The sequence below is a fragment of the Petaurus breviceps genome, unplaced genomic scaffold, assembly GCF_028583685.1.
Source record: "Petaurus breviceps papuanus isolate PSGF00001 unplaced genomic scaffold, PetGlider_PUasm1.0 37, whole genome shotgun sequence".
In the NCBI taxonomy this organism is placed as follows: Eukaryota; Metazoa; Chordata; class Mammalia; order Diprotodontia; family Petauridae; genus Petaurus; species Petaurus breviceps.
This window is the reverse complement of record NW_027186296.1, coordinates 5002149-5025778: the sequence shown is the minus strand read 5'-3', so window position 1 is coordinate 5025778 and position 23630 is coordinate 5002149. Positions and strand designations below refer to the sequence as shown.

Sequence of the window (23630 nt, the reverse complement as noted above, 5' to 3'; positions counted from 1 at the left end):
GACAAGTTTGATAAAGCCTATAAACTCCTTACAACAATGATTTTGAATGTTAAAATAAAATACATAGGATTTCAAAGGAAACCCATGACATTAAAAATGGTTATCAAAGTTTTTTTTTTAAACACATTCATGATCTCCATATTAAGAACTTCTGACCTGTATAATGGAAAGTTCTGTTGTAAACTTGGCCTAAGCAAGAGCATGATAATTCTAGAACTCTGAGGACCAATTCTACTTCTGTCAGTAACCTACTGCTTTAAACAGATAATATCTTGAGAACAGAGTCAAATTTGATGTATTCAGCTCAATTCAATAAAAATATACAGGATGCCTACTATGTACAAGGAACTTAACCCAGGCTTCAAGGAGATACAAAGAAAAAGCAAACTACAAATCCTGCCCTTAAGAAGCTAGTAATGGGGAATAAGACTTGTGCAGGAGGACTTAAATTGTATTTAGTGATTATAGTACCTTTCTGTGACTCTGATCCTTTATAAGTCAGGCAAACTTCCTGACCTATCTCATGAGCAGCTGTAAGGAAAATAACTAATGAAATGGACTTTTGAAAGTTATAAGTATGAAATACATATCAGAGTATTTTTATTTGCAAGGTTATACATTTATAATCAGATAATTCCTTGCTTGTTTCTTGTTTCATACAATTTTTTGAGAGTATGGTAAATTAAATTAAATTTATTTGGTTCTACTGCCCAATTCTCATACTCTCCTCCTCTGGGGCATATATTTCATACTCAGAGAGCTACATACATATGCCAAACTATGCATATTTCTCCAGCAGGATATACAACTCAGAGATACACAATACCCAACTGTGTGTGCTGAATGCCATGTAGTTGGAACTGCTTTTAAAATAATGGGAGGATCACAAAAATGAACACAGGAAGATGATAGCCAGATTGGATACTTATGGTATAACTTCTTAGTCTCCCAAATTTTCCTAAACAATATAAAGACATTACTAGGTGAGGGCAACTAGGCTTTTATACTAGGATGACAAATTTAGAGGGCAGAGTGACATAATTTTCAATCCTTTAGCAATGAATAAAAAACAGAGTTTAACAGCTAGTTAGTAAGACTAATTAGTGAAAATGGCAATATTACCAGATGGCAGCTTGAGGGGAGCTTCTCCCCTGACACCCTGCTCTTTCTAATTTCCTGGTCAGTTGTCTCCCTCCCCAACATAGTTAGAGGCTTTAGGAGGCCAGAGAATGGGAAAATTTTCTAAATAAAAAATACACTAATATAAATTGGCTTTAATATGGGCATACACCCCCACCCACCACACATTGAATCACCATGGGATTAGTTTAGGGATGGAGGACAGAGCAAGGGGAAGATTATTTTCCTTTGGATAACAAAATATAAGGCAGTAATAAATAGGTTCTATACTTTGATCAGATCGGGATATGTATTCTTAACAAGAAACATTCATGGAAAAACAATCCTAATTTTCTATATGTTATCAGAAGTAACATAACTCTAAATTGGACATTTCACCTTTTAAAATTTATCTCAGTTCATACAAAAATATGGAGAGACTGAGATTTACCATTGAGGCAAACAGCAACCACACCCTTTAGGGTTCTTTAGATTTAAATTAAGATAAAGTAGTATTAGAGAATAGATAAGCAGATAATCAGGAAATGTGTCCCTGACCAGTTCATATCAAACTATAGTACTATATTGCGGACATCTAAATATGACCATTTTTCTATGTGTTTTGAGGTTAAGGAAAAATATAAGAGGTGGGGAATTACAGGGTGATTAGGTGCAGTGAGTAGGGACAATTAATGGAAACTATATTAGAAAGAGAATGGCCTAAGGGGGGAAAATAAACTTCAAACCTTCAAAGAACAATACAGAAAATAATCTTGGTAACTGATTAAAGTCCATGATTGTAGACCTAGAGAATAAAGGTACCCAAGTTCACACAAGTTAGTTAGTTGGAAATGACCTCTTCATTTTTAGGTGAGAAAACTGAATACTAAAGATGTTAAATTATATTTGTATAAGGGTTATAAAACTATTTGGTTGCAGATCCAGAACTAGAACATAAGTCTTCTGATTCCTATTTCCAGTGACCCTTTTACTGCAACAAAAAGATATTTGATGTTGAGGCTCTGATATATTTCCTGACATGAGAAATGTTAGTAGGCACCATTCCTTGGCTAAATTGTTTAGCACAATTTCAGTGACAATAATAGCAACTTAAAATTGCATTTTGTTTACTTGTCAGAAGTGAAGTGGGATTACTCTAAAACTATCCCAAAGACCTTACCTTTCACCCAGATTTTTCCAATGACTGCAACAAAGCTAGAAGGTTATAGTGACTACACAGAGTTGGTAACCACACTTACACTACTGATGAAGTGGCAAGGATAGTACCCTTAATTTCTTTGGTTGTTTTTTTTTTTTTTGCTTTTTAGAGGGCAATTGAGGTTAAGTGATTTGCCAAGGTCACATGGCAGTTACCCTTAATGTCTAACCAGGTTCCTTATAGTGATGGTCAAAATTTTAATAATCTGATTCTGAAACAATCTCATAGTCTCCTAGATACCTAGTCTTATTTATCCTGAGTGGGGGCTGATCAACACAAAGGAAGAAGGAATGAGACCCCAAATTAGAGAAATAGAAGGAAATAGAAACCTAAAATGGAGGCCAGATTTTATCATCCCTATTTGGAGCATCTCAAAGTTTTTAAAGCCTTCCAATTAATGATCAGGAGGGTAAATAAAAAAAACAAATAAACAAAACAAACAAACAAACACCTCCTGCTCAGGAGATCCACTGCATGTGACTTCACTCTAGCAATATAAATCATACACTTACCCCTTCACTGGCATTTTCACCTGTGTTGGCAAGCATTTCCTGTAGAGCTCTTACAGAGAGAGACTGTTCCAGTACAAAATTGCAGATGCAGAGATCTGGAGGAACATACTGTTGAAATAAAACAAAGAAAATGATGAAAGTTAGATTATAAGCTGTTTTGCTGTCCCAAATCAAGACCAAATATAAGAGGAGGGGAGGAAAAGGGATGAAAGGGAAGAGAATAAGAATTTATGTAGTGCCTACTATGTGCTAGGCACTATGCTAAGTAGTTTACAAATAGTATCTCATTTGATCCTCACCACAACCCTGAGAGGTAGATATTATTAACCCCATTTTACAGTTGAAGAAACTCAGGTAAACAGAGGTTAAATGACTTGTCCAGGGTCACACAGCAAGTAATAAGACCTGCTAGAAGTACACAAAGCCTGATCCTAACAGAAAGTCCCAATTCCAAGAAGTCTGTTAGAAGGAGTAAAAAAAAAAAAAAACTGGGACCATGAAGAATTAATATGGTGATAAGGATATCCAAGACACAAAGAGAAGAAAAGAATGATTCTAAAACATCTGTATCTATAAGCCTCAAAAGAAAGCCCCATCCTGAACATGTTTATAAGAACTGGCCTATTATTAGGCCTTAAATAACAGATATAACTTATGTTTAATCACTAATTCACCTGCCTATGTACTGGGAAGCTCTTTTTACCCAATAATTGACTTGGTTAGCTATAATTAGGGTTATGAATGCAAAATTAGCAAACTATAAACTTAGCCAACTTCATCTAATCCTGATATACATGTTAGCAAATCTTCCCAATCACAATGTTTTAATATTCAGCGGGGCTGATATTAGGAGTGGAGGGAGGCTCTTAATCCTGACTCACTGACTATCACTAAAATTCCTCTTCCACTCAGTCTCTGTAGATCTGCCCTGAAAAAATCAGATAAGAGTAGATACCTAGGGGATCTGGGCCCTCTATTGGTACATACATCCCATTGAATGCCTAAGTCAGTGTTGTATGCCCATGGGACTGAGGGCCACATGTTTGCATGCCTGTGAGTAATAACATGATTCATGATCCTATGAAAACTTATATTCTTTCTCAGTGCCTCTTTACCAACAATTCCTTAAAATTTTTCAGTAAGAATTTCTGGAAAAAAATAAAGCAAGAGGTTTTTTATTTGTTTGTTTCTTAAGGATTTAAAATTTTTTTATAAGCAAAATGAGAGTCTGTGAGGAAAGAAGTGGGGAAAAGTGAAAGCTCTGGAAGTAACACTTGAATGGAGAATTGATGCCTTAGCATAAGAAATATAGAAACTTATCCAACCAATACGTTTCTTAGAAAGAAAATGTAAGGAACTTCAATATCAAAAACAATTGTCTTTTAAAAGATTAGGAGAGAGAATTTTAAAATTACTGCACTATAAGAAAGTCATGTCCAAAGAAGAATTTAGACCTCATATTTCATAAATTATCAGGGAAGAAAATTATCCCAGATCTATTAGTACAAGAGGACAAAGTAAAAACAGAAAGAATCCACTGGTCATCTACTCTGCAGGAAATTTAAAAATGAAAATTCCCAGAAACATCATCACCAAAATCAACAGCTTCCAGGACAAAGAAGGAGAGGGGGAAAAGAATACATTAGGGAAGAAAGCGAAAATGGATGGGGAAACATCCAAGAATATTACTTGTCTCAATTGTGATACACTAGTAGACTAGTAGAAACAAAAAACAAAGGTAGGGAGCAATGGACAATACCTGAATCTTCTGCCATCTAAATTGGTCAAAGGAGGGCATAACACAGTAAGATTTGGGGAAAATATATATATAAAGCAACAAAGAAATAGAATGGAAGGGAGAGGTGGAATATGAATAGTGATATAAGGAGAAATTAGCCTTAAGCAAAACAAATTTTAAACATTAAAGAGTGGAAAGCAAAGACAGGCTTAAATGGCAAGGCATGTAAACTTCTGACTGGAGTATGGGCAAAATAAAAAGAATGGTACAGGACCAGAACTAGAGAGTATCAAGCACAGAACAATTAGGAAGAAACTTTTAGGAGAAAGATAATGAGTTCAATATTAGACATGCTGAGTTGTTTTTCTTTTTAGGTTACACATGTGTAGTCATTCAAAATATCCATAATAGTCATGTTGTGAAAGAAAACAGACAAATAAAAACGCAAGAAAAAAAAGTTAAAAAGTATGCTTCAATCTGTATTCAGATACCATCAATTCTTTCTCTTGGGATGGGTAGTATTTTTAATCATAAGTCCTTCAGGGTTATCTTAGACTGCTGTATTGCTGAGAATAGCTGAGTCATTCATAGCTAATAATCTTACTTACAATACTGCCATTACTTTGCACACAATACATTTCACTTTTTGCAGCAGCCCATGCAAGTCTTTCCATGTTTTTCTTTTCTTTTCTTTTCTTTTGTAGGGGGGGAGGCAAGGCAATTGGGTTAAGTGACTTGTCCAAGGCCACACAGCTAGTAAGTGTGTCAAGTGTCTGAGGCCGGGTTTAAATTTAGGTCCTCCTGACTCCAGGGCCTGTGCTCTATTTACTGTGCTAACTAGCAGCCCTATGTTTTTTTCAGAATATCCTGCTCATCATCTCTTACAGTACAACAGTATTCCATCATAATCACATATTACAACTTGTTCAGCCATTTCCCAATTGATAGGCATCCCTTCAGCTTCTAATTCTTTTTTTTAATGCTTTATTAACTTCTGATTTACATCATTCGTTTCCACCAGATTTTGAGTTACAAATTTTCTCCCTGTTTTTCCCTACCCACTGCCCCAAAATAGCAGTTCCACAGGATAGCCCATCCTCCAGTCTGCTCTCTCCCATATTTTCTCCCATACCCCTTTCTACTTTTCCAGTGGATCTCTATGCCTCAGTGCCTGTATATCTTATTTCCCAATTACATGTAAGATGGTATTAATAATAGTATGTATATATATATATAAATACACACACACACACATATATTTGAATATTTGATTTTAAAACTTTCAATTCCAGATTCATTCCCTTCCTTCCTTGTCACCCACCCTTACTGGCAAGATAACCAGTTCAGTATAGGTTGTACATGTGTGGCTAATGCAAAACAATAACCTAGTAGATATATTGTAAAAAGACTGAGATATTTCCCTCCCTCCTATCCTACCTCCTACTTGTTCTATTCTCTACTTCGATCCCATCTATTTTCAAAAGTGAGTGCTTCCAACTTCCCTCCCCCCCAGCCTCCCCTCCCTTCCCCCATCCCCCCCCACATCCCCTTCCCCCCCTATTCTCCTGGAGGGTGAGATACCCTCTTTAGTGTGTATTTCACTCCCTCCTCAAGCCAAATTCAATGGGAATAAGGTTGACCCATTCCCTTTTGCCTTCCTATTCTTCCCCTCCATTGTAACCATTTTCCCTTGCCTCTTCTGTGTGAGATAGTTTACCCCAATTTGTCTCTCCCCATCTCCTCTCATTATATTCCTCTCACCTCTTAATTTCACCTTTTAAGTATCATTCCTTCCTGTTAAATTGGTCCTGTGCCCTCTATGTATACCTGTAGACATATATACACACATTCACATATGTATTCATATGCCCATATACCCTCATATATAGACAAATATATATATTTCTAATCCCTTCAACTACTGAGAAAAGTTTCATAAGTTACAATTATTGTTTTTCCATGTAGGAATGTTTATAGTTCAACTTTGATAGGTTCCTTATGATTCCTTTTCCCTGTTTACCTTCTCATGCTTCTCTTGCTTCTTGTATCTGAATGTCAAATTTTCTATTCAACTCTGTTTTTTTCAGCAAGAATGCTTGAGAGTCCTCTATTCTACTGAATGAACATATTTTCCCCTGAAACATGATACTCAGTTTTGCTGGGTAGGTGACTCTTTGTTTTAATCCCAGCTCCTTTGCCCTCCAGAATATCATATTCCAAGCCCTTTGATCCCTCAGTGTAGAAGCTGCCAGATCCTGAGTTATCCTGATTGTGTTTCCACAATATTCAAATTGTTTCTTCCTGGCTGTTTTTAATATTCTCTCCTTAATCTGGGAATTCCAGAACCTGGCTACAACATTCCTAGGAGTTTTCTTTTTGGGATCTTTTTCAGGAGGTGATCGATGGATTCTTTCAACCTCTATTTTGCCGTCGGTTACTAAAATATCAGGGCAGTTTTCTTTGAGAACTTCCTGGAGGATGATTTCTAGGTTCTTACTTTGGTCATGGCTTTCAGGCAGTCCAATAATTTTTAAATTATATCTCCTGGATCTATTTTCCAGGTCAGTGGTTTTTCCCATGAGATATTTCACATTGCCTTCTATTCTTTCATTTGTTTGGATCTGTTTAACAGCATCTTGATTTCTCATAAAGTCATTAGCTTCCATTTACTCCAATCTAATCCCAAAGCAATGATTCTCCTCATTGAGTTTTTGAGATTCTTTTTCCATCTGGAAAATTTGGCTTTTTAAGGAATTCTTCTCCTCATTGCCTTTTTGGGCCTCCTTTGCCATTCAAGTCAGTCTGTTTTTTAAGGTATTATTTTCCTCAGTCAGGCTGTTGACTCTCATTTCATGATTTTCTTGCATTGTTTTATTTTTCTTCCCAATTTTTCCTCCACTTCTCTTATTTGGTTTTCAAAATCTTTCTTAAGGTCCTCTTTGGCCTGTAACCAGCTTGTATTTTCCTTTGAAGCTTTTGGTGCAGGAGTTCTGACTTCACTGTTTTCCTCCTCTTCCATGCTTTGCTCCTTTTTGTCCCCAAAATAGGAGTGTATTGTTGGAATCTTCTGTCTGCTTTGTTTCCTTTGCCTGCTCATTTTGCCACTCAATTACTTGATTTTTGGGCTTTTTGCCACAGTAGGACTCTGCCGCCAGACAAGGGAGCTTTCGTCCCAAACGCTGGGGTTTTCTCAGCTTCCAGAGGTATTAGATGGGTGCCCTCTCTGAGGTCTCCACATCCTCTGGCAAGCTGGACACAAACCGCAGAACCTCCACCCTTGACTGCAATCCAGATCCAAGCAGGTTAAACAAGAGCGCTTACCCCTCAGACTGGTGCTTGGTCCCCCTATACTCTGCAGGCCAAGAGTGGAAGCCGCCACATGGCACTGGCTGGCTGTGCCTGGTGTCTCAGCAGCTTTTCACCCTGGGGGTAAAAGCCATGCACTCCCACTTACTGGTCCCAAAGTCCAGACTGTACTGACCTCTCACGTTGTCCTTTGTGTCTATGTGTTGATAAATCTGGAAACGGCCACAGCTGCTGCTGATCTGGAGTCCCTCTAGCCAGCGGCTGGTCAGGCCCACCCTGGGGTTAAAGCCTTGGTGTGGGGCTGGGCTCGGCTCCCAGAGCACTGTGCTGGATTCCTGCCAGCCTGCCAGGCTGTCCTCAGTGGGAGGTTAGCTTCTCTGTGTCATTTTGTGGGTTCTGCAGCTCCAAAGTTTGTTTAGAGTCCCTTTTTTACGTGGATTGGGGAGGGTGGAAGACGGAGCTGCGGGAAGGTCGCAATCTTGGCTCCGCCCCCCAGCTTCTAATTCTTTACCCCAAGAAAAGAGTTGCTATAAATATTTTTGTACATATAGATCCTTTTCCTTTTTGTTTTCTATCTCTTTTGGGATGTAGACCTAGTAGTGGTATTGCTAGGTTGAAGGATATGTATGGTTTTAGAGTCCTTTGGGCATCATTTCAAATTGTTCTACAGAATGGTTGAATCATTTCACAAATCTACCACCAATGCATTAAAGTCTCATTTTTTTCACACCCCCTCCAGCATTTGTTATTTACCTTTTCTGTCCTATTAACCAATCTAATAGGTATGAGGTAGTACCTCAGAATTGCTTTAATTTGCATTTCTTCAATCAATAGTGAGTTAGAGGTTTTTTTTTTAATATGGCTATAAATAGTTTTGATTACTTCATCTGAAAACTGATATCTTTTGATTAGCTATCAATTGAGGAGTAGCTCTTATTTTTATAAATTTCACTCAGTTGTCTATATGTTTGAAAAATTAGATCTTTATCAGAGAAACTTGCTTCAAATTTTTTTAGTTACTATTGCTAACTGTATTTCCTTTCATTTGATCTTATCCTATTCTCTCTCTCCTTTCTTCTCAATTTTCTCTCCTTTCACTTGTTTCTTCTCAAAAGTGTTCTTTTGATTATTTCCTCCCTCAATTTGCCCTCCTTTCTATCACTCCATTCCCTTCTCTTCTTCCCCTCCCCTCCTACTTTCCTGTAGGGTAAGTAAGATGGATTTCTATAATCAACTGAGTGTGTATGTTATTTCCTCTTTGAGTCAACTTTGATAAGATAAAGGCTCACTCACTCCTCAGCTCCCTGACCCGTTCCCCTCCACAATAAAAGCATTTTCTTGTTTCTTTCTATGTAGGACAGTTTACCCCATTCTACCTCCCTCTTTTTCTTTCTCCCAGTACATTCCTCTTTCACCCCTTAACTTAACTTTTTCAGATATCATCCCTTCATAATGAACTAACACCTGTGCCTCTGTCTATATATACCCCTTCTAACTGCCCTAATAATGAGAAAGGTCTTATGAGTTACAAATTTCATCTTCCCATGTAGGAATATAAACAGTTTAAACCTATTAAGTCCATTATGATTTCCCTTTCCTGTTTATCTTTTTATACTGCTCTTGAATCTTGTATTTGAAAGTCAAATTTTCTATTCAGCTCTGGTCTTTTCATCAAGAATCCAAAGTCCTTTAAAGTCTTCTATCTCACTGAATGAACATTCCCCTCCACCCCCAAAGGATTATGCTCAGTTTTGCTGGGTAGATGATTCTTGGTTGTAATTCTAACTCCTTTGCCCTCCAAAATATCATATTCCAACCCCTCTGATCTTTTAATGTAGAAGCTGCTAAATCTTGTGTTATACTGATTGTGCTTCCATCATACTTGAATTGTTTCCTTCTGGCTGCTTGCAATATTTTCTCCTTGACCTGGGAACTCCAGAATTTGGTTACAGTATTCCTGGCAGTTTTTATTTTGGAATTTCTTTCAGGAGGTGAAAAGTTATCTATTCCGTTTTTTTAAATTCCCTCTAGCCCTTGTTTGGTTAAGAATATATCAACCTGGGGAGGCTAGGTGGTGCTGTAAGTAAAGCGCTGGCCCTGGAATCAGGAGGACCCAAGTTCAGTTCAGGCCTCAGACACTTAACACCCACCCACCCACACCCCCCCCACACACAAACTAGCCATGTAACCATGGGCAAGTAACTTAGCCCCAATTGCCCTCCAAAAGACAAAAAAAAAGAATATATCAACCTGGGGGACTTCCTAGAACCAAAATGGTGGAGTAAGCAGTAAATTGCTGTAGCTCTTCCATACTCACCTCCAAAAAAAAAAAAACATAAAATAGTTCCCCAGAACAAATCTTGGAACAGTGGAACCAGTAGAAAGATGGGGTACATGGTCTTTTAGTCTGAGATACTTGGAAGATCAGCAAGAAAGGTCCATCTCACTTAGGTAAAAGATGAGCTCATTCCAGGGCAGGAAGAGGCCCAGCAAGGCTGCAGCAAGTCCCACCTCAGCAAATCAGTAGGAGATCCTGAGCCCCAATGTGGAAGACCAGGAAAATGCCAATACCAAGAACCCCACATGCCTTAGCATAGCCAGGGAAATTGGCAGACTCCAGTTCTGAGAACCACTACATGCTTTACTGTACCCCATGTGGGCAGACGTCCTGCATGGTTGTACCTTGATGTGTTTCAGTGCAGCCAAGGGCAAAAAGGCATCTTCCAGGGGTCAGATCTTCATGTGCTTTAGCATAGCCCCAGGAAAATGCAGAAAAACTCCACCTGCACTCAGCACACCCCAGACAACACCATTAGGAACCCAGCCCAGCACCAGGTAAGCTGTCAGATCTTTATAACCTCTAGCACTGCCAGCCCACCTCCCCATCTCACCCACTCAACACAGCACCGGACATGAGGGGCCCCCAGGGGCCTCAGGGCAACATCAGCTCAGCACCAGGTAAACAGCCAGAGCTTGCAAACATTGGCACAAGAAGCCTAAGACTGAGCCCCTTCCACTGTGGGAGTAGAGATAAAACTTAAAAGAAAGGAAAAAGGAAAAAAAAATGAGCAAAAAAAATCTGACCACAGAGAGTTATTATGATGACAGGGAAGACCAAGATGCAAACTCAAAAAAAGAGAACAATGTCAAAATGCCTATGGACAACACCCCAAAGAAAAACAGAAAGTGGGATGAAGCCCAGAAAGAATTCATGAAAGACCTCAAAAGGGAGGTTAAAAATCATATGAGAGGAAGAAGAAAAACTGGAAAAAGAAATGAGAGTAATGCAAGAGAATTATGAAAGAAGAATCAACATCATGGAAAACTACTTAACAAATACAACTGGCCAAATGGAAAAGGAGATACAAAAATCCACTGAAGAAAACTTCTAAAAGAATATAGATGGCCAAATGGAAAAGAAAGTACAAAAGCTAATTTAAAAAACAATACCTTAAAAGTTAGAATTGGGCATTTGGAAGCTAATGACACTATGAGACATCAATACAATCAATCCAAAAAAATTCAAAAGAATGAAAAAAATGGAAGAAAATGCAAAATACCTCATGGGAAAAACAACTGACCTGCAAAATACACCAAGAAGAGACAATATCAGAATCACTGGACTACATAAAAGCCTTAATCAAAAGGAGAATCTGAACATTATCTTTTTTTTTTTTTTTTTGCTTTTTGGAGGGTGGTTGGGGTAAAGTGACTTGCTCAAAGCCACACGGCTTTGTAATTATGTCAAGTGTCTGAGATCAGATGTAAACTCAGGTACTCCTGACTCCAGGGCTGGTGCTCTATTCACTGTGCCAACTAGCTGTCCCAGAACACTATCTTTCAAGAAATTATTAAAGAAATCTGCCATGATATCCTGGAACCAGAGGGCAAAATAGGCATTAAAGAATCCACCAATCATCTCAGGAATGTAATCCCAAAATAAAATTCCCAAGGAACATTAGAGCCAAATTTTAGAACTATCAGGTCAAAGAAAAAATATAAGTAGCCAGAAAAAAAAAAAAAAACATCTCAAATATCAGGAAATCACAACTAGTATCACACAGAACCTGGCAGCTGCAACATTAAAGGATTAGAGGTCTTAGAACATGATATTCCACATGGCAAAGGAGCTAGGACTACAAAGAGTATCTCACATGAAGAGGCAAGAAAGACCTACTACAATAGAGGGGAAGATGGGAGGGGGGGCAATGGGCATTGCTTGGATTTTACTCTCATCAGCTCAAGAGGGAATAATATACACAAAGAGATGAATACAGAAATCTATTTTACCTGACAAAGAAGTAGGGGAGGAGATTAAGTAAAAGGAAGGAGGGTAGGGACTGACAGAAGGGAGAGAAGAGCAGGGGAGGTGGTGGACAGAAGTAAAACAATGGTAAAGTGGGAAAGGGTGAAAGAAGAGAAGACAGAGGGAAGAATAGGGTGGAGAGATATACACAGGTAATAATCATAACCATGAATGTGAATGGGATTAATTCTCCCATAAAACAGAAGCAGATAGCAAAGTGGATCAAAAACCAGAAACCTACAATACGTTGCTTACAAGAAACACACTTGAAGCAGAGAAAAATACACAGAGTAAAGGTAAAGGGATGGAGCAGACTCTATTATACTTCAGCTGAAGTTAAAAAAAAAGCAAGGCTAGCAATCCTTATCTTAGAGAAAGTAAAAGTAAAAAGAGACCTAATTAAAAGAGACACAGAAAGAAACTACATCTTCCTTAAAAACACCACAGACAATGAAGCAATCAAATTAGAAGAGCAAGGAATAGTCTACCTGTCAAATCTATGGGGAGGAGAAGAATTCATGACCAAACAAGAGATAGAGAACAGTATGAAATGTAGAATATATAATTTTGATCACATTAAGTTGAAAAGCTTTTGTCTAAGCAAAACCAATGCAACCAAAATTAGAAGGAAATCAGAAAGCTGGGAAACAATCTTTACAGCAAATGTCTCTGATAAGTCAAATTTATCAGTATACAAGCCATTCCTCAATTGATGAATGGTCAAAGGATATGAACAGGCAGTGTTCAGAGGAAGGAATTAAACATCTAAAGGTACATGAAGGAATTAAACATCTAAAGGTACATCACTTTTGATTAGAATGCATTGTAGAATATAGATGTTGGTCTAAACCTAATTATCTTCCAGACTGGTTTTCAAGGCAGTTTTCCACATAAGTTTCTGTCAAAGTTCTTTCCTAAGTAATATGTTTTCAGGTCTACTGAAAATGGAAATATTGAATATCATTGTTTCTAATTCTCCCTTATCTAGTCAATTTCATTGATCAATCTTCCTATTTAATCAATACCATATTCTTTTGATGACTGCTACTGTATAATATACTTTGAGGTCTAGAATTAGTCTCTCCCTCTTTTTATTCTCTTTCTTGATAGTCTAGACATGCCATTTCCTCAAACAAATTTGGTTATTATTTTATCAAATTAAGTAAAGTATCTCTTCAATTATTTCATTAGCTTAACATTACTATAAATAACTTTGGTAGAATTATCATTTTTATTATATTTGCATGAAATGACCACTGAGTTTCCTCCAGCTATTTAAGTCACTATTTCTTTAAGGACCATTGTGTTATTTAATCTAGACAAATATTTTCTATGTTTTGGTAGGTTGATCCTCAGACAGTTTATATGTTTTGTACCTATATGGAATGAGACTTCCCTTTTTTATTATTGACTCTTTAATTTTGTTAAAATATAGAAAGCCAATTTTTCAGATTTTATTTTGTAGTCTACGATTTTGCTGAAGTTTTCTCAATGAGAATCTCTGATAATTCTCAAGGATCTTCCAAGTACACCTTCATACTATCAACAAACAGAGACAATCTTATATCATCTTGACTTATATCTATCCCTCCAATTCCTTTCTCTTGCCTTATTGTTGTTGTGAACATTTCTAGAAATATCTGATAATATAAAATATTAATGGAGTGTGTGAGTATCCTCATTTTAATCCTATATTTACTGGAAAAGCTTCTAGTGTACCAAATGCATATGATACTTATACTTTTGGTTTTAGAGATTTTTTTATAACAATTTCAAAAGGTCCCCCTGTGCTTATACTCCACTGAATCTTTAACATAAATGAGTGTTATACTACTTCATCACAGGATTTTTTCACATTTGTTGAAATCATCATTTGGTTTTAGATGTCTCTGTTTTTAATGCAATTGTGTTCACTGTTTTCTTAATAATTAACCATTCTTGAATCCCTGAAATAAATCCAACTTAGACATTAAAATGATTTCTTAGATGAGTTGTAATCTGTTTAATTAGATTTTATTTAAGATTTTTGAATCAGTATTCATTAATGATAAGTGTCTGTAGTCCCGACTTGCTTTATCTTTTTCTAGTTTAAGTATCAGAACTAAGGGAAGAAGTCTTCCCCTCATCCCCAGCCTCAGTAGTTCCTTTAAAGCTTTAAAGTTTTTGGAGGGAGTTCTAGTTTATCTGTTTCTTCTAATTTTTAATATGTCTTCTGCTTTCTTAGGTTCATTTGCTGTGTTTCTAATTTTAAATGCATATTAAGTTAATTAATCTTCCCATTTTCAATTTAATATATGTTTGTAACAACAGAATATTTTCACTGAGAACTGCTTTAGGTGCATTCTAGAAATTTTGATGTGTTGTTTCCTTATTATAATTTATTTCACATAATTATTATTTTGTGATTTGTTCTTTGAATCACTTATTATTTAGGGGTTCATTATTAATTCTCCATTTGAATCTGTGTTTTTTGTTTGTGCTACCTGACCTGAACACTCCTTTTATAGTATTACAGTCTGCGAAGAATATTTTCAGTATTTCTGCCTTTTTACATTTGTTTGTATAATCTCTGAGCCCTAATGCATGGTCAGTTATTGTAAAGTTCCATGTAGTGCTAAGAAATACTTATCTCTTTCACATCACAACTTTCCCCATTGCAGGTCAGCATAAGAAATTAAATGGGAATTTTGGGGGAGTTTTATAGAAGCTGCAGACAACATGATAGGGCCAGGGGATAACACAGAAAAAGTTTGGAAACTCAGAAATGCATAAACACATGAATAGTATTGTATATCAACATATTTTATCTTTTAATAACATAAATATACATAATTTCTTCTTTGGTACAAAGAGAGGGAAAAAAATTTTACATGGATTTTCCAGATGGTAGAGGCACTGCATCTTTAACCTTGGCAATGTGGAAGGGATAAGTGTACATTTTCTACCAGGCTGTACTCCTATGCCCTCGGAAATTTTCCAGCATGCCCTAAGAATTTCTTCATCCTGGAAGATAATGTCAGTATTGGAACTCATGTTTCCTCTGTTCCTGGGGCTCTACATGGGGCCCAATCTGATCATCTCTTCATTTCCTTTCAGGCTACACTCTTTTGGACTCCCATCATGCCCCTGTGATGGGTACCTTCTTTTGCCTCCTCTCCCCCTTTTATATTTTGACTTCCCTGTCAGAATGTAAGCTCTTTGATTTTTTGGGGGACAAAAAAAGGTAGACTTTTCACAATGGAGGGGAAGTTTGCAGCTGGGGGTGGGAGGGTGGGGTAGATGTAGAAGGCAATGCTTAAAACTTAATCTCATTGGAACCGGCTCAAAAAGGGAATAACATACACACATAATCGAGTATAGAAATCTATCTTACCCAACAAGGAAGGAGGAGGGAAGGAGCATAAAAGAAGGGAGGAAACTAATAGAAGGAAGGGAAGATTTGGGGAGGAGGCATTCAGAGGCAAAACAAACTTTTCAGGAGGGACAGGATAAAAAGAGAGAAAGAAAAGGATGACCAGGAAAAATAGGATGGAGGGAATACATAATTAATAATCCTACCTGTGAACATGAATGGAATGAAATCATTCTTAAAAAGGAAATGTATAGCAGAATGGATTAAAAACTGGAATCCAACAATCCAACAACAACCCAACAAGTTTGTTTACAAGAAAACACACTTGAAAAAAGAAACAAATACAGAGTTATAATATACAATATATATTATATATGACATATAATGTATTATATAATATAATATGTAATATAGATTCTGAAACAGAGTCTATGATGTATGCTTCAGATGAGTTAAAATAAAAAGTAGGTGAGGCAATCACAACCTCAGACAAAGCAAAAGCAAAAATGGACCTAATTAAAAGAGGTAAGCAGGGAAACTACAATTTGCTAAAAGGTAATATAAATAATGAAGATCAATACTAAGTATATATGTACCAAAATGGCATAGCTTCCAAATTCTTTAAGAAATTTTTTTTTGTTTTTTGCTTTTTGGAGGGGGGAGGGCAGGGCAATTGGGGTTAAGTGACTTGCCCAAAGTCACACAACTAGTTTTTTGCTAAGTGTCTGAGGTTGGATTTGAACTCAAGTCCTCCGACTCCAGGGCTGGTGCTGTATTCACTGCACCACCTAGCTGCCCCAAGAAAATGTTAAATGAATTACAGGAGGAAATAGACAGTAAAACTTTACTAGTGGGGGACCTCAACTTTCCCCTCTCAGAGCTAGATAAATCTAACCATAAAATAAATAAGAAAGAAGTCAAGGAGATGAGCAGAATTTTAGATATTAGATATAATAGACTCTGGAGAAAATGGAATGGGAATAGAAAGGAGCAAACCTTTTTCTCAGTGATACATAGCACCTTGACAAAAACTGAACACATATAAGAGCATGAAAACATCACAACCAAATGCAGAAAAACAGAATTATTAAATGTGCCCTTTTCAGACCATAATGCAATACAAATTACATTTAATAAAGTGCTATGAAAGCATGGATGAAAAGTTGATTGGAAAATAATCTAGTCCTAAAGAATTAATTGAGTCAAGAACGTAATAGAAAAAAACCAATTATTTCATTAAAGAGACAATGAGACAACATTTGGAAATGGGATGAAATCAAAGCACTATTTTGAGCAAAATTTATATCAATGAATTCATGAAGAAAAGAGAGGAAGAGCAGAACAATGAATTGACTATGTAACTAAAAAAAATCTAGAAGAAGAACAAATTAATTAAAAATCCACACTTAAATGCCAAAATAAAAATTCCTGAAAATCCAAGAAGAGATTAATAAAATTGAAAGTAAAAGAACAAACAGCTAACATTGAACTAATAAAACTAGGAGCTAGTTTTATGAAAAAACAAATAATAACCCATGGTTTAATTTGATTTTTTAAAATTTATTTATTTACTTTTAGTTTAAAACATTCAGTTCCACAATCCCTTGAGTTTCATGGTTACTTTGATTTTTAAAAAAGAAAGAAAAAAATGAATTATGGTCTCAAAAATCAAAAGGGGGAATGCACCATCAATGAAGATGAAATTTAATTACTAGATGTTATTTTGCCCAATTATACACCAGTTACACTGACAATCTATATGAAATGCCCAAGTATTTACAAAAATATAAATTTTCTAGGTTAATAGAAAAAATAATATGTATGTATTTAAATAATCCCATCTTAGAAAAAGAAATTGAACAAACCATCAATGAGCTCCTTAAGAAAAACTTCCCAGGATCAAATGTATTCACAAGTGATATCTATCAAACATTTAGGGAGTAATTAATCCCAATATTAAAAACAAAAAACAAAACAACCCAACTATATGGAAAAATTGGCAAAGGAGTCCTGACAAATTTCTTTTGTGACACAAATGTGGTTTTTATACCTAGACCAGGGAAAGCAAAAATAGAGAAAGAAAACAATAGACCAATTTCCTTAATGAATATCAGACAAAAAATTTTAAATAAAATACTAGCAAGATGAGTACAGCAATATATCCCTTTGATCAAATACTATGATCAGGTGAGATTTACACCAGGAATGCAGGGTTGGTCTAATATTAGGAAAACTATTAAGCGTCACTGACCATATCAATAACAATAACAATTCCTGTAGAACAAAAGATCAAGAATATCAAGGGAATCAACGGAGCAAAAGGTTAAGGAAGAAGGCCTACCAGCTCCAGATTTCAAATTCTGTTACAAACTGGCAATCATCAAAACAATCTGGTGCCAGTTAAGAAATGGGGAAGTGGATCATTGGAACAGTTCAGGTACACAACACACAGTAGTAAATGATCTTAGTAATATAGTGTTTGGTATACTCAAAGAACCAAGCTTTTAGGATAAAAGCTCAACATTTAACAAAAATTGCTAGGAAATATGCAAAGCAGTTAGGCAGAAACTAGGTCTGGACCAATAATCTCACACTGTACAGAGATAAAGTCAAAACTGATAAAATATTTAGACATAAAGGGTGATATCACAAGTAAATTTTGGGAAAATATGTCTATTAGTACTATAGATAAGGGAAGAGTTTATGACCAAAAATGGGAGAAAAGGGATTATGAGAAGTAAAATGGATCATTTTGATTACATGAAATTAAAAAAGATTTTACATAAATAATAGTAATACAGCAAAAATTAGAAGGAAAATAGGAAAGAAATTTCTGTTTCTTGTTCAGCAAGTTTCTGTGCTAAAGGCCTCATTTCTCAAATATATTGGGAACTGGGTCGAATTTATTAAAAAATAAAAATAAAAACCATTCCCCAGTAGACAAATGGTCAAAGGATATGAGCAGGAAGTTTTCTAAAGAAGAAATCAAAGCCACAACATGAAAAAATGGTCTAAATTATTGATTAGAGAAAATACAATTTAAAACTACTCAGATACCATCTCAAACCTATCATATTGTCTAACACAACAGAAAAGGAAAATGACAAATGTTGGAGAGGATATGGAAAAACCAGGCAGTAAGTCACTGCTAGTGGAACTGTGAACTTGTCTAATCATTCTGGAGAACAACTTGGAACCATGCCTAAAGGGCTGTAAAACCATATATCCACTGACCCTGCAATACCACTACTGGATCTGTATCCCAAAGAGATCAAAGAATAGAGGAAAGGCTGTATTTGTACCAACATTTATAGCAGTTCTTTTTGCCATGGCAAAGAACTGAAAATCAAGAGGATACCCATCAATTGGGGAATGGCCTAAACAAATTATGGCATGTGACTGTCATAGAATGCTAATGTGCTACAAGAAATGAAAAGCCTCCTCAAAGAGGGAGTAGAGGAAGGAAAAAAGAAGAGAATTTGGAACTCAATTTTTAAAAATCAATGATAAAATTTTTTTTACATATGAGTGGAAAAATTTAATTAAATACAATCACTTTTAAAAGTAATGATAAAAACATGATCAGACACATCATAATAAAGTGAGAAGAACCAGGACAACAATTTGTACAATAACAACATTACAGCAAAGACAGACAATTTAAAGGACATAAGAACTGTAAGCAATGTACTAAACAAGCATAATCCTAAAGGACTGCTAATGAAGCATATTATCCCCTTCCTGACAGAAAAACGATGGATTCAGGATACAAAATGAAATAAGGATTTTTAGACATGACCACAAAGATATTTGTTTTGCTTCATTATGCAAACATAGGAAGTAGAATTGTTATCTGAAAAAAATTTATTTTACAATAAAAAAATAAATCCTCTTCCAAACTTTTAGTAAGCAATATGTCCTCTTTTATTATAATCACTTATTTGTCATTGTTTACTTGAGTTTTGACACATATTTTAAATTTGTCATGGAACCAAACCCCACAACATTGAATGCTAAGCCTACAACTGATGAACACTGGATTTTTCCAAGTATAGTCTTGAGTATCACTAAAAGGTAGTCTTTTTTAATTGTATTTCTTCGATCTGAACTTAAACAACAAAAATCACAATTTACATAAACACAGAATGTGAAAAATATTGTACACGAAAACAGGAATCTTCATTTCATACCACGTGCTTTCAAAAAAGTATGTAATAATTTTTACATCATATTTTCAAAACTGTCCTGTTTGTCTGTGCCTCCTTCTGAACTTCCTTCTGTTCTGAGCATTTAAGTTCTTTTCAATGTCCTTCTTTCTTATGGCATCACTATTGCCTTTCCAGTATTATCCTTCCTCCTACCTACCTTCTCCCTATTCCCAAATGTTGCCCTACTGAGTTAGATGTATACCTAAACCAAACTGCATGCATGTGTGTTATATCTGTATGTGTGTGTGTATATATATATATATGTACACATACCTATATATGTGTATATATATATATATATATATATACACACACCTATATATGTGTGTGTTCTACCTACATTTTACTGGTTTAGATAGGAAGATTTTTCTGATGCCTATGCCCTTTTATCTGTCTGCATGCTCTTCTTCTTAAGTACCCTAACTATAAGAAATAGCAAGTTCCATTAGTTTCTTCCTCTTTTCTAGTGAATTCCTTTTACTCTTCTTCCTTCCATTTCCCTCTTCAAACTCTCAGAAAACAACCAATCCATTCCAAGATCCTTTATTTTTCTCCTTTAAAATGTTCTAAAGGGACATATTTGTTTCCTCTCTTCATCATAATATTAGCTCTGGATCATCATACAACTCTTTCCAATTGTCCAAATTAATTTACCCTTCTCCATTTCTCTTGATTCATGTTTACATTTCCAACTTGATACCTAGACACTTAAAAAAAATAGAATTGCTTGAAACTCTTTTCTTTAGTTAAAGGTCTATTTTTCCCCACTGGGGTGGGGGTAGGGGAATAGGGTAGCTAAATTACTTCCTACCTCTGGAGGATACATTATTCTTGGTGACAAATGCATATATTTTGCCTTTTGAAATATTGTTTTGCTAACTTTTATAGAAGAAACTTCTAGGCCTTGTGTGAGCCTGATTGTGGTTTCCTTCCACCTGAACAGAATCCTTATGGATATCTGCCATATTTTTACTTTGATGGGGAATCTCTAGATTTTAGTTTTGACATTCCTGAGACTTTTGGGAGCTTTTTTCAGCAAGTAAATGATGGATTCTTCCTATCTTTGCCCCCTGGTTCTAATAGATTCTCTCCTTGTCCTCAGGTTCTAATAGATGTGGGACATTTTCATTTATGTTTTCTTGACATATAATATTCAGATTTTTTTATTATGGTTTTCAGGGAAGCCAATGATTCTTTTTTAAAATTTTATTTTATTTTATTTTCTACCCATACTCTCCCTTTATCATATTCTCCTCCCCCATCCTTTGAGAAGGCAAGAAAAATAAATCTCATTAGAAATGTGTATAGTTAGGGCGGCCAGGTGGCGCTGGCCCCGGCATTGGGAAACCTGGGATCGGTTCCAGCCTCAGATACTTGTCATCCACACAAAATAACTGGCTGTGTAACCTTGAGCAAGTTACTTAACCCCAATTGCTTTAAAAAAAAAAGAAAGAAAGAAATATGTATAGTCATACAGAACAAATTTCTGTATTAGTCATGTCCAAAAAAGAAAGACTAGAAAACATGCTTCAATCTGCCTTCTGAGTCCATCAGTCTTCCTACTGGAGGTGGATAGTATGCATCACCATGAGTTCTTTGGATTTGTGATTATTTGTTTTGATAAGAATCCTTCAAAGTTGATTATCTGTATAATACTGCTTTTATTATTTCAGCTGTTCTCCTGGTTCTGCTTATTTCACTTTGCATTAGTTCATACAAATCTTCCCAGGTTTTTCTGAAATCATTTCCTTCATCATTTCTTACAACACAATAATATTCAATTGCATTCAAATATCATGACTTGTTCAGTAACTTCCCAACTGAGAGACATTCCTTCAGTTTCCAGTTCTTTGTCACCACAAAAAAATGGTGCTATATATTTTTTTATATGAGTTCTTTCTTCTTTCTTTAATATCTTTATAGTAAAAACCTACAAAGGGTATGCATAATTTGGTATCTCTTTAGGCATAGTTCCAAACTTCTTTCCAGAATGGTTGCACTAGTTCAGAGCCCCAACAATAGTGCATTAGTATACCATTTTTCACATATCCCTTCCAGCAATTGTCATTTTCCATTGTTGTCACCTTAGCCAATCTTATGGGTGTACAGTGGTACCTCAGACTTGCTTAAATCTGTATTTCTCTAATTATTAGTGATTTAGACCTTTTTTTTCACATGATTATGGGTAGTTTGGATATCATCTTCTGAAAGGTACTATTTGTATCCTTTGACCATTTGTAAACTGAGGAATGTTTTTTTAAAATAAATTTTACTCAATTCCTTTTAGATTTTAGAAATGAGATATTTATCAAGAAATATGCTGCAAAGATTCCCCCTGCCCCAGTTATCTGCTTTTCTTCTACTTTTACATGATAATTTTAGCATGACATATGGCATAAGATGCTGGTCTAGGCCAAATTTGTGCTGAACTACTTCCAGTTTTCTCAACATTTTTCATCAAATAGTGAATTCTTACCCAAATATCTGGGATGTAGGTTACTATGTACATTTGCTTCTGGATATAAAATAATCTATTCCACTGATTAACCTCTCAATTTCTTACCCAATACCAAATTGTTTTGCTTATTACAGCTTTGTAACATATTTTGATATCTGGTACTGCTAGGCTTCCTTCTAATTTTTTAAAGATCAGTTCCCTTGGTATTTTTGATCTTTTATTCTTCCAGATGAATTGTTACTTTTTTCTTACTCTGAGAAGTAAATTTTTGGTAGTTTGATTCGTATGGCACTGAACAACTAAATTAATTTAGGTTCTACTGATATTTCTATTACGTTGGCCTAACCATGAAAATTAATATTTCTCCAGTTATGTAGGTCTGTCTCTTTATGTGTGTGAAGAGTATTTTGTGATTGTCTTTTTAGTATCTTGACAGGTAGACTCCCAAGTACTTGGCAATGTCCATAGCCATTTCAAATAGAATTTTCTTTCTGTTGAATTTTGTTATACATATACATTAATGTTGAAAACTTTTGTAGGTACATTTTGTATCCTACAAGTTGTTCAAGGTTTATTAGTTTTTTAGTTGACTCTAGGGTTCTCTTTTTTTTTTTAATAAGCAACCGAGGTTAAGTAACTTGCTCAAGGTTATACGGCCAGTTATTTCTGGGTGTGGTGCTGAGTGTCTGAGCCCGGGATTCGATCTCCAGCTCATCCCAACACTGGAGCCGGTGCTCTTACTTGCTGAGCCACCTGGCCGCCCCTATTAGGGTTCTCTTAATAAACCATCATGTCATATACAAAAAGTGATAGCTTTGTTTCCTCACTGTCTATGCTTATTTCCTTACTTTCTTTTTCTTGTCTTCTTGTAACAGCTAGTACTTCTAATACAATATTGAATAATAATGGCAATAACGGACATCCTTGCTTCACTCTGACTACTGAAATTCTTCAAACTTACCCTCATTACAGATAATGAGTCTTTCTTGACTTGAGATAGGTACTAAATATTTTATGGAAAGAACAATTTATTCATCTTCTTGCTACTGTTCATAACAGAAATGAGTGTTCTATTTTATCAACTGCTTTTTTTCCATATATGGAAAAAAATCATCTGATTTTTGTTGTTTTTGTTACAGTCAATTATGCTTATAGTTTACCTAATATTGAACCAGTCCTGTATTGTAGGCATAAACACAGCATGGTCTTAGTATGTGTTTCTTGTGATATGTTGTTGTAATTTCCTTGCTAGTATTTTATTTAAATATTTTTCTGATATTATTCATTAGGGAAAATGACCCTAGTTTTTTTCCCTCTATTTTGACTCTCAGTTTAGGTATAAAGACGGTATTTGCACCATAAAGAGAATGCAGAAAAATCAATTATCTCTTTTTAAAAACAGTTTCTATACT

General features: G+C 35.6%; 1 protein-coding gene across 1 annotated transcript in view; it reads right to left on the bottom strand.

The window, feature by feature from the left end:
• RYR3 (ryanodine receptor 3) overlaps positions 1-23630 on the bottom strand; it is a 777114-nt gene that overhangs the window by 525060 nt on the left and 228424 nt on the right. The window contains exon 3 of the mRNA XM_069097663.1: positions 2851-2958. Coding sequence (XP_068953764.1) covers positions 2851-2958 — 108 coding nt within the window. The remainder of the gene's footprint in view (positions 1-2850; positions 2959-23630) is intronic.